At 53.6% G+C, this 19101-nt stretch overlaps 1 protein-coding gene across 1 annotated transcript in view; it reads left to right on the top strand.

Annotated features, from left to right (window-relative positions):
* Positions 3226-19101, top strand: part of SLC26A9 (solute carrier family 26 member 9) — a 35763-nt gene continuing 19887 nt past the window's right edge. The window contains exons 1-5 of the mRNA XM_021063285.1: positions 3226-3317; positions 10729-10871; positions 15900-16039; positions 16152-16262; positions 17362-17537. Of these exons, the coding sequence (XP_020918944.1) occupies positions 10747-10871; positions 15900-16039; positions 16152-16262; positions 17362-17537 (552 nt within the window). The 5' untranslated portion in view covers positions 3226-3317; positions 10729-10746. The remainder of the gene's footprint in view (positions 3318-10728; positions 10872-15899; positions 16040-16151; positions 16263-17361; positions 17538-19101) is intronic.

The following is a 19101-nucleotide window of genomic DNA, read 5'->3' as shown; positions in this document are numbered from 1 at the left end:
CTGATGAGGAGGCTGAACAGAACGTATCTAAAAGGTGGAGCCGGAATTCCCGTCGTGGCGCAGTGGTTAACGAATCCAACTAGGAACCATGAGGTTTCGGGTTCGATCCCTGGCCTTGCTCAGTGGGTTAAGGATCCGGCATTGCCGTGAGCTGTGATGTAGGTGGCAGACATGGCTCAGATCCCGTGTTGCTATGGCTCTGGTGCAGGCCTTTGGCTACAGCTCCAATTAGACCCCTAGCCCGGGAACCTCCATATGCCACAGAAGTGGCCCTAGAAAAGGCAAAAAGACTAAATAAATAAATAAAATAAAAGGTGGAGCCTTATATAGGGTTTCATCCTCAGCTTTGCAGGTTTGAAGATTAAACTGATACAATGGACTAAGCATAGGATTTGAAGCCATAATATCTAAATCAGATTCCTTCCTTTTCCATCCATGTTTCTGTGACATCGGGCAAGTTATTTTACTTTAGCCAACTTCAGTTTCCTCCTCCAGATAATGAGAGTAATATGCCTATATCATGTGGTTGCTATGAGAATTAAACCAGATAACCTGTGTGAAAGCCTAGTGTCCCTATCAAAAGTCAATGGAACTCAGGGAGGCTGACTCACATTAACAAAACTCACACAAGACCAATCAATAGACCAGAATGTCCGTGAGTATTTAAAAGAGAGAAGGGGAGTTCCTGTCGTGGCTCAGTGGTTAACGAATCCAACTAGGAACCATGAGGTTGTGGGTTCGACCCCTGGTCTTGCTCAGTGGGTTAAGGATCCAGCGTTTCCATGAGCTGTGGTGTGGGTCGCAGACAAGGCCCGGATCCCGTGTTGCTGTGGCTCTGGCATAGGCCAGCAGCTACAGCTCTGATTAGACCCCTGGCCTGGGAACCTCCATATGCTGTGGGAGCAGCCCTAGAAAAGTCAAGAAGACAAATAAATAAATAAAAGAGAGAAGGTTATTCGCAGGCAGCCCCTGATGCTCCAGTCAATTGGTTAGTGTGTGCTCTGCACTAAAGAAACCAAATCACAATCAAAAGTTTCCTTGGCAGGCATGGTATCCCAGCAAGGGGACTTAGTTGTTGGATTTTGGTGGCCATGTCACCTGGCTATAGGGAGAGGCCGATAACCCATCTGCCCAAAGTTTAGAAAAGGTCAGGCTACCCATGCCACTGGACAATGCTGGAGATGCATGGACAAGCCCCAGCCCTCTGCCTCTACTTTGCCTGAAGATTCCAACACAATCATTCACCCATTCCACAAATCTATACGGAGATTTTTCTTTTTTTTTTTTTTTTTTTTTTTTTTTTTTTTTTTTGTTGTTGTTGTTGTTGTTGTTGTTGTTGCTATTTCTTGGGCCGCTCCAGTGGCATATGGAAGTTCCCAGGCTAGGGGTTGAATCGGAGCTGTAGCCACCGGCCTATGCCAGAGCCACAGCAACGTGGGATCCGAGCCGCATCTGCAACCTACACCACAGCTCACGGCAACGCCGGATCGTTAACCCACTGAGCAAGGGCAGGGATCGAACCCGCAACCTCATGGTTCCTAGTCGGATTCGTTAACCACTGCGCCACGACGGGAACTCCATATACGGAGATTTTTCTACCAAGCGCCAGGCACTGGGCTAGGTGGTAGGGAAACAGAAGTGAATTAAACAGGCAATGCCCTGCCCTGCCCTCCTTGAAAAGTTCAGAGGCTTTGGAGAAAGACTGACAATTGAACGCATAATTACCATCGGTTGTGATCAGTGTATGGTTACCATGGTGAAGCAGAGGGAGCCGTGGGAACATGGCAGTGAAGCCAGTGCAAGGGGAAGGGCGGCTGGAGGAAACATCCACGCACATATCCTGCCTTCGGCAGGTGGCCAGGCACGCTTGGGTGGCTTGCCTTCCAGCTTTCTTCAGTTGTGTTCAGGCCCCTGGCTACACCCTGACAACTCTGAGTGAACTTGGGTGTTTCCCTAGTCCCCATAAGCAATGCATCTACAAACTCTCCCCTGGGCTGGGCTTGCAGACAATTCATTCTTTCATTCATTCAACAAATATTTATTGAATCCCTATTATGTGCTGAAACTAGTTCATTTGACCTTCTGAGGGGGACTTTCCCCTAACCTCCAGGGTGCCTTACGGAAGCCCCACGTACTGATTCCAGCCCACATTGGAGCCTCTACTGTCTTCTGGAGAGATGGGAGGATGATTCAGGCTAAGGCAGGGCCGCCCCAGATGTCACGAAGGAAGGGGCTCCTGGTACCAGCCAGGGCCTCCCCCTCTCAGGAAATAAGTCAAGAAGCTTCCCCAACCCACACATCTCCCTTTTCCGAGGTCCTCCCACAGAGCTCAGTGGGCAGGGGATGGGCAGGCTGTTCTAACCCGGAAGGCAGGACGCAGCCTGAGCAGAACCACGACCCAGTGGTTCATTCATTTCTGGAAGTGACAGCAGCCTGTGGATCAGATTTGGTAGCCTGCAGATCACCTTACATATAGTGGCTCTAAGTCCAATTTCTTGAGCTCTTTTACCAGGTCCCCAACCCCCATGCTCCCCCTGCACCCTCCCTGGGAAGTTAGGGAACAAGGAATACTTTCTCCATCTCACTGGTGGATAGAGCAATGCACAGAGCTAACAAATGACTTAAGGTTGGGGACAGAACCGGGAACTGGGTCTCCACCACGGCCCCAAATCTCCCAAGGGCCCTCAAGGCCTCCCAGGCAAGGCTTGTACCCTTCCTCAGGGGTGTTCAGAGGTCTGCTGTCCCTCTCAACACCCGCCCCCGCCGCCACTGCTATCCAAACTTCAAAGCAAACGGCCCCAGGACCCCACCCCTCAGGTGGCCTCAATGGGTCCCATTGTCCAAGAGGCAAAGTGGCTTGACCCCAGCCCCATAAACAGCAGGACAGCAAGCTCGAAGAGGGGTCTGCCTTGTCCCCTCCTCAGCCTCGGCTGTCCGCCTTGGGGGAGCCTGTGGGGCTGGGGCCCCGCTGAATGTGACCTATTGTCTTCGGGGTGGATTTAGGAAGTGCCAAGCTCCCATCAAACAGCCCTGCTCCTCAGGTAAAACAAAAACAGGGCTGTTCATTTGGGACTTTTCTTCCCTTATCTCCTTTTCCTATCTCTTCAGGCTTAGCTACGGTGTAGTGTTCAAAACCACTTCCCCTCTGAGCCAATCGGAAGCCGGGGCTCACCCCGTGGCCCTGAGGTAAAGTTATTTATAAACGCTTCCCTGGATTATTTGAGCAGAGCCCTTTCGCACACCTCAGGAACACCTTTCGGCTGCCCGCTCCCCAGACACACCTGCAGCCCTGCCCAGCCAGCTCTGCTCACCCACCGGTAAGCCCCACCCAGCCCACCCTCCGGGGCTGGGGGTCATCCCTGGAAAAGCGTGGACACGGGGGGCTGCGAGAAGGGGGATGACAGGGACCAGCCGATCATGGCAGTGGCTGTTTGCCAAACCGACCACCAGTGGGAAAGAGACTCTGAGAACAGCCCCCAGCCCTTCACCTCTGAGAAGCCCGTGCTGGGTGCTCACTTCCAGGTCGGGATCGCACCTGCAGCGTAGGGTGGGGGGCGCGGAGCTGAAGGGTGTTTGTGGGTCACAGCTCTGGTGGGGGAGGTGTGCCAGACCCAAAAACGGGGTGAGGAGAAACAGCCCGCTCCCCCGCAATGGCTCCCTTCCTTTGCAGAGGAAAAGAACAAAAATATCGGACCTTCCTTGGGGCACCCGCCTTGGAAGCTGCTGGCTGTACCTCTCACTTTCTTTTCAAGTCTTGGAAGCGAAAAGACTCAATGCTTGGCTCACTGGCCTGCCCTGAGCAGCTGCCTCCCGCTCCTTCTGCCCCCCAGAGGTCCTCCTTTCACTCATCTGCTTCTTCACCAGCTCGGTGCACCTGCACGGGCTGCATGGAATCCCACTTATCCACATTGGTGCTGAGAGGTTGGAAGAGGCGGGAGGAGGGGAAAGTGAGCCTTCGGAGAGGGCGAGCCTGGGACCAGCTCCGTCAGGCAGGTAGGAACAGGACCCAGCAACCTGCCTCCCGGGGGACTGCTCAACATGGGAGGGTCTGGGTCAGCTCCACTGGCTCCCAGCCTCGTCACCCTGTAGCCCTGAGGGGTCCCAAGTCATTATCCGGGGGTACCCCCATTCCTCAAAATCAGCCCAAGCAAGGCCAAGCAAAGCTAGCATTCTAGCATAACCCCCCAACCCACCCACTTACCCTTGGCTCCATGACTCTGAGCACCAGGAGGAAGGTTAGGTTTAAGGTTGTGCCCCTCAGGGTGGCAGAGCATCCCAAGGAGGACAGACCAAGGGAGGGCTGTGCTCCTGCATGTCTTCCCTCACAGAGACTCCCAGAACCCCACCATCCTCCCCATCCCTCCCTCAGCCCTGGCATTCAGAGCCCGGCAAGCTCCTCCTTGGGCAGCCCTGAGCCCAGCTGCTCCACCACCAGGACGGCCTTCCCGGGCACCTCCCAGAGCCTGGCCGCCTGGCCCGAATGCTAATTTGTAGAAAACCCTCTTTTACTGCTTGATGTCAAATATCTTCTCAGGAGGTTGGCCCATAGCAGGTATTTAGCAAGTGTGTGCTGAACTGAATCAAACAACCAGAGCTGATCCCAGCGAACTCCCCGAGGGAAAGAGCAAGCTCGGTGAGGAGCAAGCTCTGGATTCCCTGAACCAGAGCAGCAGGTGCTTCACTGGTCTCCATGTACCCTTACCTGCTTCTGAGGGAGACTAACCCTAGTCTCCTTACAGACCTCTGGGAGTCTAACTTTAAGTGTCCGTTTCAAGGACCCATGACCTTGATCAGGTCCCACTGCTGGAAAGTGCTTTTCCAAGTCTGGCCTCAGTCGTTTCAGCTGGAGCTTATTTCCTCAGCCCAGCAGCCATCCCCCAGGGAAAGCAGAGAGGCAAGGGGGCTTAGAGACACGGAGCGGGGATTTGGGGCTGGGGGGTGGGGGTGGGGTTAGCAGTGGCTCCCTCCCTTAGAGGGGAAGGCAGTCCCTAGAACAGCCAGAGAGCAGGTAAGCAACTCGGCAACATTTCACACTGGCCATCGTGTTAGGCTGAGGTCAAGAGGGGTTGGGAAATTTGCCCCAGACACATGGGGACAATAGAAATAAAGAGTATTGAGAAAACACCTTGGAAACTCACAGGCCTCTACAAACACCCTCCTTCCTGCCAAGGACATAGTTGCCAGCGAAGAACCACCCTGTCCCATCCCCACCTCCCACCCCACCCACCCTGTCACTCGAAGGCAGCCCTTTCTCTCTGGCTCCCACCTGGATGAGGCAGGGAGGAACCAGCCCCTAGAGCAAAGGGGAAACCTCAAAGTGACCTTTCCTCTGCCCAGAACACAGCGATTGCCCAGGTAGGGACCAGTGATAAGAATGCCAGGGTGGGTTGGCAGCGCCGGGGCTGCTCCTGTGCCTGGCACACGTGCACATCAAAGAAACAACACACACACACATGCTCACCCTTTGAGGAAGTCAACCTGGGCCACAATGACGGGGTCACCTCCAGACCTATCGAAACCCCACAGACAGGCTCCTTGCCTCCCTGCTGCCCAGATGTCCCGCCCTCTTCTGAAAAGTGTTTCTGCTCCTCCTCTCACCAGTCTGGGGAAATTTTGGAGGAACAAGGCTGAGGGGAAAGGCAGGTGGGGCTCACGTAGGAGCAGATGGGAAAAGGAAGGCTGGGAAAGGCAGAGGGACTTGCCTGGGGCAGCAGAGGAGCAGGGGCGAGAACTCTCCAGAGTAATCAGAATAATAATCTCAACAGTCCGATTTTGCCGCGCACGTACCGTGGCCAGGCACCATTCCAAGCCTTTCTATGCGTTGCCCCGGGCACTGTGCCCGAGCCCATCTCTGCCCACAGTAACCTCGTGGGGCTTTGAAAACAGACCGTCAGAAATACGACTGGGAGGAGGGTCCAGTGGGCTTTCTTTTGAATGAGCTTCCTTTGGGGGGAATTAAGATTCCGATGAGGGTCCCAAAGAAGCCCAGGAGGGGCGGGTCTGTCCCAACCTGTGTCCTCCCCGTGGAGTCCACATCCCCCTTTGTCCCCATCCCCAGCTCCTTAGCTCTGCGAGACCTCCGGATCCCCCTTGGCCCAGATCTGACCCCAGTCCCCTGCCAAGCCTTGGGAATTGTCCAGACACCCACCTCTCCCACCCGCTGCCCTTCCCTTCTCGCCTTCTATTTCCCTAAAGCCCGGCAGCCCCCCTCTAGGTCCCTCCAGCAACTCAGGACCCGCCCTCCTTACCTCCACAGTGGGAGGAGGGGGCAGGGCACCTTTTGTTCCTCAATATTGTCACATGGCCCCTGCTATTTATCCCTGATCCAGTGGGGGTTGGGAAGCGGCAGAGGGGCTGACACCTTGGATGGGAGGCAGGGCTCTGTGATACACACCTGTGGCACCAGAGCACTTGGGCTTTTTTCAGCGATGCTGACATCACTTGGCAGGGCTGTGTGTTTGTTTAGTTAGGGATCAAGTCTTCGCGTTCCCTCTACCTCTCTCCCCTTCTTGCTCCCTCTTTCACCTTGTCACCCCTACCTGAGCATTGTAGGAGCCCTCCGTGGCGGGGGCGGGGGCGGAGGGGGGACGATCTCTGGGAGCCCCTGAACTCTCTGAGAACCCGGGGAGCCATGGAGGAGAGGCGGTGCCTCCCACCACACCACCAGCTCACTCTTTCCCGCCTCTCCCTCCCATCCCCTCCTTCCTCCTGGGCCTGAAGGACTGGCTGGGGATGAAGTAACCTCCCCTCCTAAGCCCCACCCTGCCTCAACCCCTATTCTTGGAATTAGGAAGTGAGACTGGGGCAGCTCCTCACCAGGAGCTGGGCCAGGTCGCGTGGCTGCACACTTGGGATCCCGTCTGGCCCTGTCCTGGGAGAGCTGGGGCCAGGACAGGAGTCAGGACCCCCAGCAGAGCCCTCAGGAGCAGAAGCAGAACCCACAAGTCTTTTATCACCGGCTGTGATGAGAGAGTCCCCAGGGTGGTCCCATGACACTCAGGGCCAATCCCCAGAGAGCAGGATCAGGGTTGTCTCTGGAAGGTCTGGGGTCCTTTCAACAGGAGCCCTTGAGCTGAAGTCCAAGGCCTGGTTCAAAATCCCCTCCTGCCTCAATTCAGTTTCCTCGTCCACAAAGTGAGAGGGCTGGACCCTGCCTGGTTCTCGGGTTCCCTTTCAGACAAAACTTCCTGAGTCCGGCCAGCTGCTGGGTTCTCGTTTTGGGGTGCAAGGCAAACTCAGGACTGGAAAAGCTCCCAGAGCCTTCTCCCTTTCAACACCCTATTTCTGGGATGAAATGAGCAGAGCATATGGAGAAAGGGGCAGATTTTGCCTTCCAGTAAAGCAAGGGTGCTTCCCTCCTCTGTCAGCCTGGGGAAGTGGGAACTCTCCTAGCATCTAACCCCCGCCCCATCTGTCTAAAGCCTGATCACAGGGGCAGAAACAATCCTGTGTCGTCCACCTGTGCTCTCGGAAGGATTTCCAACATCATCACCCCCTTTCTTGCCTCCTTTCCCTGGAAGTGACAGCCCCAAAGCCAACAGTGGTGAACAGGCTGGAGAAGTCCCAATAAAGACGATCCAAGGGGAAAGAGGTCCCAGACCAGGGTGGTCAGGAAGGCTTCACAGAAGAGAAGGAGGGTAGAGAGAAGGAAGAGAGGGCGGAGCAGGAGGAGGAGAAACCTAAGCAGGTCTTAAGGATGGGCAGGGCTAGAAAGACAGAATGAGTCAGGGCATCTCATGTAAGGAGGAAAGTGTGGACAGAGCCTCAGAGGGAAAACTGAGGAAGTTTGCTTGGGGGATGCTGGGTGGACCACCTGGATGGAGCGGGCAGACCCAGCCAACAGATCTACTGAGTCCACCAAACCAGGTCCAGGTGGTGCAAGGACAAACGTGCCAAAATAAGGAGCTGGGCTTGGTCCTCCTGGAAACAAGGAAGCTGGGGGTTTCTGAGTAGGGGGTGTGGGCTGGGATATCGGTCAGAAGACTAATGCAATCATCCAGGTGTGAGATAAGCCCTGGGAGGGTAGGGATGGGAGAGACACCGGAAGGAAAGAGCAATGGGATTTGATGACCTACTGAACGTGGAGGCTGGCAGGAGGGAAGGGCAAGGACAAGGGTATGGGGCGGGGAACCGTGCCCCTGAGGAAACGGGGGAACGGGGCGGGTCAGGAGGATCCGATGTTCACAACCCCTTCCCACAAAGGCACCACTAGAACTCAGAGCCTTTGAGAACAGCCTGCGAAGGGTCTTTGGGTATCACTGCCTGCTGCCTGGCAGGGAAACAAGATCTCCCATCACCCCCTCTTCCACCTGCTGGTTCTGCCCCTTAAATGCTTGGCTCTTCCTTTACAAGCAGTCTGTAGGGGGCCCGGGCATAGACTCTCCAAACCACATGCCTTCTTCTGAAGCTGGGCTGAAGCGCTGGGTTCCTCCAGAGCATCACGCTCCTGGCTCACTGCTCCCGAAGGACCCACCAGGCAAACCACCTGGAAAGCGGGACGCTTCCTGACCCTGGAAAGGACGGGGAGGGGAAGGAGGAGCGAGGCCACCCTGTCGCTCTGAATAGTCTCTCCCAAGAGGAAGGAAGCACCCTCCCATCTTAATCACAGTAATCATCGCCGTTACCATTTACAGGGTGCCCTCCAACGACCAGCCACTTCACACACCTGATCTCATTTAATCCTCATGGCAACCACCTGGGGCTGTTATTATCCCCATTTACAGATGAAGAAACTGAATCTTTGAACCCAGGTCATTCCGGCTCCCAAACTTGGGCTGTTTTCCTTATGCCATGCAGTCTCTCACTTCTCCCACTGAGATGTGTCACATGCCATTGCTCTTACTCATTTCTGCCCAGGTCTTCTCCAGAACAGCAGTTTGATTCACTCAACAGGCATTTATTGGGTGCATACGAAGTGCCAGGAGAGGGGCTGAGCACAGGCGCTGTTAACAGGCTCATTCCCCTCATTCCCTGCCAGTTGGGTGGCATCCGTGGGGGTTTGCTGGGGCACCCAGCCTAGTGGACCTTGAGGTCTTGTCAGCAAATGAATGGAATGTACCAACCCAACTTTCATTAATATGGGCACAGTCTCTCTCTCTCTCTTTTTTTTTTTTTTTTTTTTTTTGCTTTTTTTAAAGGCCACACACATGGCATATGGAAGTTCCCAGGCTAGGGGTCAAATCAGAGCTGCAGCTCCCACCCCATGCCACAGACACAGCAATGCAGAATCCTAGCCACATCTGGGACCTGCGCCATAGCTCATGGCAACACTGGATCCTTAACCCACCGAGCCAGGCCAGGGATCGAACCTGCATCCTCATGGTTACTAGTCGGATTCGTTTCCGCTGCACCACAATGGGAACTCCATCATGGGCACCGTCTTATCCACAATAGCAGCTCACATTTGCATCACTCCTTACATTTTATGTAACCATTTTTGGTCTGCTTATTCATTTGATCCTCAAACAGCCTTGTGAGGTGGATACAGTACCCCACTTTTACTGATGAGGAATCAGTTTCAGAAAGATAATGCTGCCCCTTCTTCCTCCCCAATAAAGACAGAACTAGAACCCAGGTTACTGGGCCCTTAGTTAATTCATTTTCCACCCCTCCCTCTGTGTTCTTCTCCCCATCAGGCATCAACCAGCCTGCTCTGAAACCTCTCATTCACCCAGGTTCTGCTTTCAGATGTCATTGGGGTGGCGGGGTGTTCCAAGCCTCCTGGGTGGTTTTTCAGTTTTAACTCCGTCGGGAATTTTTTGCCAAGCTGGGCACAGACCTTCCCACACTCCCCACCTGCCAGGCATAAATCTCCCTCTGAACCTGTCCCATCTCTTCTTCTCGCTCCTTCTTTCTCCGAGGTCCTCCTCCAAGCAGACTTCTGCCAGTTCGGCAGCATGATGGGGCGGGGGACAGGACAGGATGGGGGAATGAGCCACTGGAAGAGGAGGAGGGAAAGATCGCTGCAGGGAGCTCCTCTGGGCCTCAGGCGCCCTGGCATCCAGCTCTGCCCTGCTCAGCTCTGGAACGTCAGCAAGGTTGCGCAAAAAGCAAGGAGGAGAGAGACATCAGTACACAAGGGTGGGGGAAAGGTTAGACACGGGAAGCTGTGGGAGGGCCAGCCCGTGCAGACATTGATTTCCCAAAAGACATTGTCGTTGTCCCCCTGGGCAAACCTGTTGGTGAAGTCCTAGGTGACTTTAAGAAGGGTCCTTCTGATGTCACCTGGGCCATCCCCCTGCCTCCAGGCAAGCTATTTTCTCTCTTTCTTCTAAGCTGACTGGCTGAATGGTCTGAGCCTTTCTGCCAGGGAAGCTGAGATCTGGGAAGGTAGAGGGACCTGTGGGGGGCACCAGGGGGTGGAGGGGGGAGAAGGGAGAGGAGCAACCTGCTGAATCCTGGCTGTGACTCCTGCCCTCGCACTCCCACCTCCTCTTTGCCTGGGGTTCGGCGGGGGTGACAGTGATGTCACAGGTGTGGAGTGCATAGCCACGTGTTGGGCGCCAAGCAAAACAGCCAGGGCGAGTGTATGCATCATCAGTGCCTGGGAAGGAAGGCCACCAAAAGAAGTGAGTCCGGTGGAAAGACTTGAAAGAGGGAAGGGAGGCACCTTGCTGGCTGGGGGCGGGGAAGGCAGAATAAAACTCTGCTGAGCCAGGACCAGAGAGAGAAGGCCCAGTGCTGGGAAGGGATGCCCCTTCCATCTCCCCTGCTCTGCTTCTCCTAAAGCTTGTAAATGCCCCAGACATGAGCCAGCCCAGGCCCCGCTACGTGATAGACAGAGCTGCATACTCCCTCACCCTCTTCGATGATGAGTTTGAGAAGAAGGAGCGGACATACCCAGTGGGAGAGAAACTTCGCAATGCCTTCAGGTAACGTGGCCCGGAGCCCAGACTCTTCTTTCCTCTGCTCCCCACTGCAGTCTTCTTGCCCCAGGGCGTGGTTCCTGCACCAGCGTCCCTAAGACGGGATTGGGGGAAGCCTTGGGGAGGGGAGGTTCTGAACCCTGAATCTGAGATCTTACACCGTATCTCTGCTGAAACCCTCATGGAGGATGGGGATTGGAAGCAAGGACCAGCCTCAGCTGGAGAAGGGTTGGGAGGCATCTCCAAGCCCCTGCATGAGGTCTTGGCAAGTTCTCAGTCCGCTTAAGTCCCTCCTGGGTTCTTTATGGGAGCTGGAGAAGGGCATGCTGCCACAATACAGGGGTGGGAGCTGCAGAGCCTTTATTTCCATGTCCTGTCACTTTCTTATGGGGAAAAATCTGAAACCTCCCCCACCTGTGCATTTTGCCCTCTTTCCCTCCTAGATGCTCCTTCCTTCCCCTGGTCCAGACAATGCCCAAAAGGCAGCCCCTAAACTCCTGGGCTCTCCTAAACAGTACTTACCAGGATGTGGTCTCACCAGTCCCTGGGCTCTTCTCAGATCCCTGGAATTGCTCTGGCAGGTAGTGGAGCCCGCCTATAGGGAGGGGGCTCCGATAGGTGATCTATACCGCACTCCAGGAGCCTGAGGCTACCAGCCTCACCTTCCCCCTTTCCAGACGTCTGGCAGACCTCCCTCAGGCTTCACTGTGGTCCGGCATGCTCTTCCTCAGTCCCCTGGGGAAAGAGCTGATTCAATTACCTGGATTGAGGTCAGTGGCAATGGGCGAAGTGGAGATGCAGGTGGAACTGGTTCAGGCTGGGGGAATCACCCACTCGAGTCTTCACTCAAAGCCCCGGCCCAACCCCACCTCTCCTGGGAGGCTGCATCTCTGCCTGGTTACAGTTGTGACCTTGAATGCCAGTGTCCAGGCACCAAATGCACAGCTGTTCCACTCAGATAGGTGGGCTCTGCCAGTCTTTGTGTCCAAAGAGTTTAAGTTGGGGTTGTTTCTGGGTTGGAGGGATGAAGGCACCTGTTGTTGTCCTAAGGAGAGGAGGATGATGGAAATCACAAAGGGATGCAGGGAACTCACGAGTCCCATGAGGCTGGCAAGAGAGCCTTGAACGGTGCGTGGCACACAGAAGGTGCTCCAATAAATATTTGTTTAATCAATGGATGAATGTCTAGAAAGCTAATCCCTCTGTCCACTTCCCGCTTGGCTTCTGGAACCTCTGTATAGGTATTTGGCATCTGTTTCCAGCTCTTGTCTCGGGCTTCAGATAGCTTTGCTCAACATTTGGCAGGCTTGGAGTTCCCATTGTGGCACAGCCGAAATGAATCCGACTAGGACTCATGAGGTTGAGGGTTCGATCCCTGCCCTCAGTCAGTGGGTAAACACTCTGGCATTGCTGTGAGTTGTAGTGTAGGTTGCAGACACAGCTCGGATCCTGCGTTTCTGTGGCTGTGGTCGGAACTCCGATCTGACCCCTAGCCTGAGAACCTCCATTTGCTGTGGGTGCGGTCCTAAAAAGCAAAAATAATAATAATAATAATAATAATATAGCAGGCTTGCAAGTAAGGCTGGGCAGGTCCAAGCCCTCAGGTGGGCCGTTTTTCTTCCCGTAGACACCTCTCCATTCATAGGTCCAGTTTTTCCTTCCATGAATAAACCTGAGAGAGTTCCTGAGGGCCTGGTTCTCCCTTAGGACAAGCCTTTAGAGATGCTTTAGGCTATTTGCCACCAGTGCAACTCCTCATCCACCATCCCAGGGATACGAAAGGCACAGCCCACCCCAGAGGAGACTGGGGAGTCAGATGGTGATGGTGATGCTCTTCCACAAAGTATTGGGTAGGAGAGAAAAATCTACCCAGGAGTTCCCGTCATGGCTCAGTGGTTAACGAATCTGACTAGGAACCATGAGGTTGCGGGTTCCATCCCTGGCCTTGCTCAGTGGGTTAAGGATCCAGCGTTGCCATGAGCTGTGGTGTAGGTGGCAGATGCGGCTCGGATCCCACGTTGCTGTGGCTCTGGTGTAGGCCGGCGGCTACAGCTCCTATTAGACCCCTAGCCTGGGAACCTCCATATGCCGTGGGAGCAGCCCTAGAAAAGGCAAAAAGACAAAAAAAAAAAAAAATCTACCCAGACGTTACAGGGTATACAAAGCATTGTCTCTGTAGATTTCAGTTTGGGGTGACATCCAGGGGACCCAGTGTCAGGGAAACTATTGTTAAGCAACAGCAAAGAGCAGGAATTAGTGCTGGGTGGGAAAGGAGGTCTAATCAGAGCAGGTAGTGAGTCACCAGATGGGCTCAGAGTATTTGAGTTCCCTCATCTGGGAAAAGAAAAGCAAATGCCTCCCACCTCCTTCCAGTCATCAATCCACCGGCTGTCACCCTTGAGATTGAAGGCCCTTGTTCCTACCCTCCTGAATGTCTATGCAAGGACTTCAAGGTGTTCAGCAAACAGGGGAGGGATCAACTGTCCCCACCCTGCATTGACCAACCAACAGCTCCCCACTCTTCCTTCTCCTGATGAATTAACAGAGGCAAGAACTCCAACATTGGCATCGTCACACATAAGGATGGTGGGGAGCAGAGGTGGACCTGCAGAGACAATAGAACCTTCCTTTTGGAGGAAGCTCCAAGAAATAGGACAGCAGCTATATTTCACTCAGATGGAGGTTCGTTCAGGCCCATTCTTTCACTTATTCATTCATTTTTTTTTTTTTTTTTTTTTTTTTGGTTTTTTTAGGGCCACACCATGGCATGTGGAGGTTCCCAGGCTAGGGGTCACATCAGAGCTGTAGCAGCTGGCCTACACCACAGCCACAGCAACACCAGATCCGAGCCACATCTGCAACCTACAGCACAGCTCACGGCAATGCCAGATCCTTAACCCACTGAGCAAGGCCAGGGGTCGAACCTGCGTCCTCCTGGATGCTAGTCAGATTCCTCTCTGCTGAGTCATGAAGGGAACTCCTATTCATTCATTCATTTTTTTTTTCAACAGATATTTATTAAGCACCCCAGTACAATACATAAGGTGTGATAGAAAGCTGAACAAAAGAGCCAGACTTCTGTCCATGGTGGGTTTACTGTATAATGGGAGAGACTGATGAAAAGCAGAAATTAGGAGTTCCCATCGTGGCACAGCAGAAACGAATCTGACTAGAAACCATGAGGTTGCAGGTTTGATCCCTGGCCTCGCCCAGTGGGTTAAGCATCCAGCATTGCCATGAGCTGTGGTGGGGTCACAGACTTGGCTCGGATCTGGCGTTGCTGTAGCTCTGGTCTAAGCTGGCGGCTGTAGCTCCGATTAGACCCCCTAGCCTGGGAACCTCCCTATGCCACAGGTGTGGCTCTAAAAAACCAAAAAGAAAAAAAGAAAAGAAAGAAAGAAAGAAAAAAGAAAAACAGGGAGTTCCTGTTGTGGCATAGTGGTTAAGGAATCCGACTAGGAACCATGAGGTTGCGGGTTCCATCCCTGGCCTTGGTCAGTGGGTTAAGGATCCGGTGTTGCCGTGAGCTGTGGTGTAGGTTGCAGACACGGCTCAGATCCCGCATTGCTGTGGCTCTGGCGTAGACCAGCGGCTACAGCTCCAGTTAGACCCCTAGCCTGGGAACCTCCATATGCCGTGGGAGCAGCCGTAGAAAAGGCAAAAAGACAAAAAAAAAAAAAAAAAAAAAAGAAAGAAAGAAAAAAGAAAAACAGAAATTACAATACTACATATACACCATGCTACAGGAGTCCAGATGGGGATGGGGGTCCCTGGGCCTGTGTTCAGTCAGGCCAGAGAAAGGCTATCTGAAATGGGGGCTAGACTTGACCCCTCGGAAGGCTAAGCCATGACAAAATCCGTGCCTTTAGCCTTTAGAGTTTGACACACTTCCCAGGGAAGCAGTCAGCAATCAGAAGCTCTCCAGCTCCCACTCAGGGCATGGTGATGGCTCTCAAGGGAAAGTCCCTGACTTTTCTTCTCAATATCTTTGAGAACACTACATGTAGTAGTGTTGCTGAAACTCAGCCTCTGCCTGCCATGGGCTGAAAAGAAATGCGGAGACAGAGGTTAGGGTGAAGGAGAAAAAGATAGCTTTATTGCTTTGCCAGGCAAAGGGGGCCACAGCAGACTAATGCTTTAAAGACTGTGCCCCCCTTGGGAGAGATTAGGAGGTGGTTTTACAGTTTGGGGAGTGGAAAATAAGGCCCCAGATAAGGATCCAAGCTAGAGGCGAGTTTGCATTGTTTCTCAAAGCTGGTGTTTAGTGGCCCCAGGACTGGATCTGGTGGTCCTCCTTGTTCCAGGAATGAAGAATGCTTCTTCCATCTGCTGGGGGTTTTAGTTCTATACAAAGGCTCAAAGATACTGTTACGTGTCCTACTTGAGGAGGAACCAGGACCCTGTCCCAAGGCTGCACTATTGTCTCTTGACAGCTCCCCCCTGGTCTCTGTATCCCCTCCCTTCCCTGATTAGCAACTGCCCTTTGGAACTCAGGGAAGGTATGGAGGCAAAGGCTTATTGCCTAAAAACAAGAAACAGAGGGAGTTCCCGTCGTGGCACAGCGGAAATGAATCCGACTAGGAACCATGAGGTTGCAAGTTTGATCCCTGACCTTGCTCAGTGGGTTAAGGATCTGGCGTTGCCATGAGCTGTGGTGTAGGTCTCAGACGAGGCTTGGATCCTGTGTTGCTGTGGCTCTGGTGTAGGCCAGTGGCTACAGCTCTGATTAGACCCCTAGCTTGGGAACCTCCATATGCTGCGGGAGCGGCCCTAGAAAAGGCAAATAAATTAATTAATTAAATTAAAATAAAATAAAAATAAAAACAAGAAACAGAGGGCACAGAAATGCTTGTGTGCTTAGGAGCCCCACAGGGCACTAGCTCAGTTACATTCGGTACCCACTGAATTTTGAATGAATTTTGAATAAATTAGTGAATGAATGGATGACCGGGAACAGGATATTACAATCCCTCCCCAACTCAGAGGGTCGGAGCTGGGCAGAGCTGACTGGAAACCTGCCCCCTCCCCCTCCAGATGTTCCTCGGCCAAGATCAAAAGCACCGTGTTTGGGCTCTTCCCCATACTCTCTTGGCTCCCCAAGTACAAGATCAAAGACTACATCATCCCCGACCTTCTGGGCGGCCTCAGCGGTGGAACCATCCAGGTGCCACAAGGTGAGAGGGTCCCCTCAGCCAGGCCTCTTCCCCTTTCAGCCCCTACCCTCCGTGACCTCCCTAACCCATCCCTGCCCGCCCCCCAGGCCCTCACTCTCTCTGTCCTCTGCAGGCATGGCATTCGCTCTGCTGGCCAACCTACCTGCAGTCAATGGCCTCTACTCCTCCTTCTTCCCCCTCCTGACCTACTTCTTCCTGGGGGGTATACACCAGATGGTGCCAGGTAAGGCTTCTCCCCTCTCGGCAGGCAGGTGACCGGGACTGCAAAGATGGGGGAGGGGGCAGAGGGAATTCTAGTGATTTCCTATCTGCATTTTCCTCTAGTTGGTGCTACTTGTCCAGGGTGGGGGTGGGGGGCGCATGTGCTCGGGAGGAGGAGGGGAGGTGCGTCACGCTGAGTGTCAGTCCCATGTCATCTGTGACCTTGGCAAAGCCACTTAGCTTCTGTGAGCTCAGTTAGCTTTACCTGCTCAGTCTCCCTCCCTGGAGTGTGCGGGAGACTTGGCTGAACAAGATATGACATGTGCCATAAAGTACTTGACAGACATGAGAAATTCTCATCCACCTCCCAGGCTGGTCCCAGCAGGCCACTCCAGGGACATTTGGAGTTCTCCGATACAAAGTGAGGTGGGGGAAAAGGTCACGAGGCCTGTTTCTGACTCAGGCTCTGCTTACATTTCCAAGCCCATGTCCTCATGTGTCCAATAAAATAATGTTAACAATTGAGGGGCACTCTCTTGCGGAGCAGCGGATAAAGGGCCTGGCATTGTCACTGCTGCAGCTCAGGTCGCTGCTGTGGTGCAGGTTTGATCCCTGGCCTGGGGACTTCCACATGCCCTGGGTGCAGCCAAAAAAAAAAAAAAAAAAAAAATCAGAGTTCCCGTCGTGGCACAACAAAAACGATTTCAACTAGTATCCATGAGGATGCAGGTTCAATCCGTGGCCTCATTCAGTGGGTCAGCGATCCGGCATTGCTGTGAGCTTTGGTGTAGGTCACAGACACGGCTCGGATCTGGCGTTGCTGTGGCTGTGGTATAGGCCTGCCTCTGTAGCTCCGACTCAACCCCTAGCCTGGGAACATCCATATACTGCAGGTGTGGCCCTGAAGAGTCAAATAAATCAAAATAACATTTGAGGTAAAAGCCCCTTGAAGAGTGTGGGTCACGGTTAGGTGTAAGTAATCGCTGTTATGCCAGGGAGGCTCCTTGGAGGCGTGGGGATCCATCCCAGCGGGGGTCGGGGAACATTCCCGGGGCCCCTTTCTGGTTTCCATGGGTATGGTCCAAACATCTGACTTTTGCTGGCCGGGTGGGGCACCACAGGTACCTTTGCCGTTATCAGCATCCTGGTGGGTAACATCTGTCTGCAGCTGGCACCAGAGTCAAAATTCCGGGTCTTCAACAATGCCACCAATGAGAGCTACGTGGACACGGCAGCCATGGAGGCCGAGAGGCTGCACGTGTCGGCGACACTAGCTTGCCTGACTGCCATCATCCAGGTGAGGGGAACGACCTCCATCTCTGCCAGGGCCACGTCAGGAAGCCACCTCTGCCCCTGCCCACCCTGCCCCTGCCTCTGAGTCCCAGTTTTTTGTTTTGGGGGGTTTCTTTTTAGGGCTTCACCCCCGGCATAAAGAAGTTCCCAGGCTAGGGGTCAAATCGGAGTTGTAGCTCCTGGCCTACACCACAGCCACAGCATCGCCAGATCCGAGCTGTGTCTGCGACCTACACCACAGCTCACAGCAATCCCGGATCCTTAACCCACTGAGCAAGGCCAGGGATCAAACCTGTGTCTTCATGGATGCTAGTCAGATTTGTTTCCACCGAGCCACAACAGGAACTCCCCGAGTCCCAGTTTGGACATTTAAGTTGATTCAGGGCTCTACCTCCTCCCTCTTCTCCATTTTGAGCCCACAAAAGCCACTGAAAAGTCAGAGTATCTATCTTCTCACCTGCCTCCAGCAGGTGCGTTAGACCAGCATTTGCACCTAATGAAACTGTCCTGAGCTAAGGACTGTCTAAGGGACTCAGGGCTTCTCTCCACCACCCCTTCCAGTGCTCAGCTCTCTACCAGCACAGTCTGCCAGCTTCTCTGACATCCCTTATCCCCCCCACCCCAGACTCTTCTGCCCCAAGCCACAGCATCACCTGCTTGACATAAATTGCATTTCCACCACATGCAAAGGACTCCGCTAGGTTTTCTGAAGACAAACGCAACAGGACAGAATGCAAGAGTATGAAGCAACCCCAGAGGGCACTTTTCATGCATTGATTCATTCAGTTAATGTTTTTTGGTTGTTTCATTGTGCCGGGAACTGGGCTAGGCTCTGGGGACAAAAGATAAGTAAGAAAGAGGCTCAGTTCTCAAGGAGTTCACAGCCCAGCAGAGGAAGTAGCCATGTCAACAGATAAATGAGTAGGCAGTGAGATAAGCAGTATAATGGAGCTATGTACCAATTGCTGCGGGAACACCAAAGGGATAGTTGGGGAAGGCCTCCCTCAAAGAGAGGAGGTGGAGTTCCCATCATGGCTCAGTGGTTAACAAACCCTACTAGTATCCATGAGGACACGGGTTCAATCCATGGCCTTTCTCTGTGGGTTAAGGATCTGGCGTTGCCATGAGCTGTGGTGTAGGTGGCAGAGGCGGCTCAGATACCGTGTTGCTACTACGGCTGTGGCGTAGGCCAGCAGCTACAGCTCCAAGTAGACCCCTAGCCTGGGAACCTCTAATGTCGCAGGTGTGGCCCCAAAAAGCAAAAAGATAATAAATAATAAATAGTAAATAAATAAAAAGAGGAGGTGACATTTAACCGCAGTCAAAAAGGATGAGTAGGAGTTCTCGTCAGCGTGCAGCGGAAACAAATCTGACTAGGAACCATGAGGTTGTGGGTTCGATCCCTGGCCTTGCTCAGTGGGTTAAGGATCCACCGTTGCCATGAGCTGTGGTGTAGGTCGCAGACGCAGCTCCGATCTGGCATTGGTGTGGCTCTGGCGTAGGCCGGCAGCTGTAGCTCCAGTTAGACCCCTAGCCTGGGAACCTCCAAATGCCACCGGTACGGCCCT

This window comes from Sus scrofa, chromosome 9, assembly GCF_000003025.6.
Source record: "Sus scrofa isolate TJ Tabasco breed Duroc chromosome 9, Sscrofa11.1, whole genome shotgun sequence".
In the NCBI taxonomy this organism is placed as follows: Eukaryota; Metazoa; Chordata; class Mammalia; order Artiodactyla; family Suidae; genus Sus; species Sus scrofa.
The sequence above is the reverse complement of the archived record's forward strand: the minus strand, read 5'-3'. Positions and strand labels throughout refer to the sequence as shown.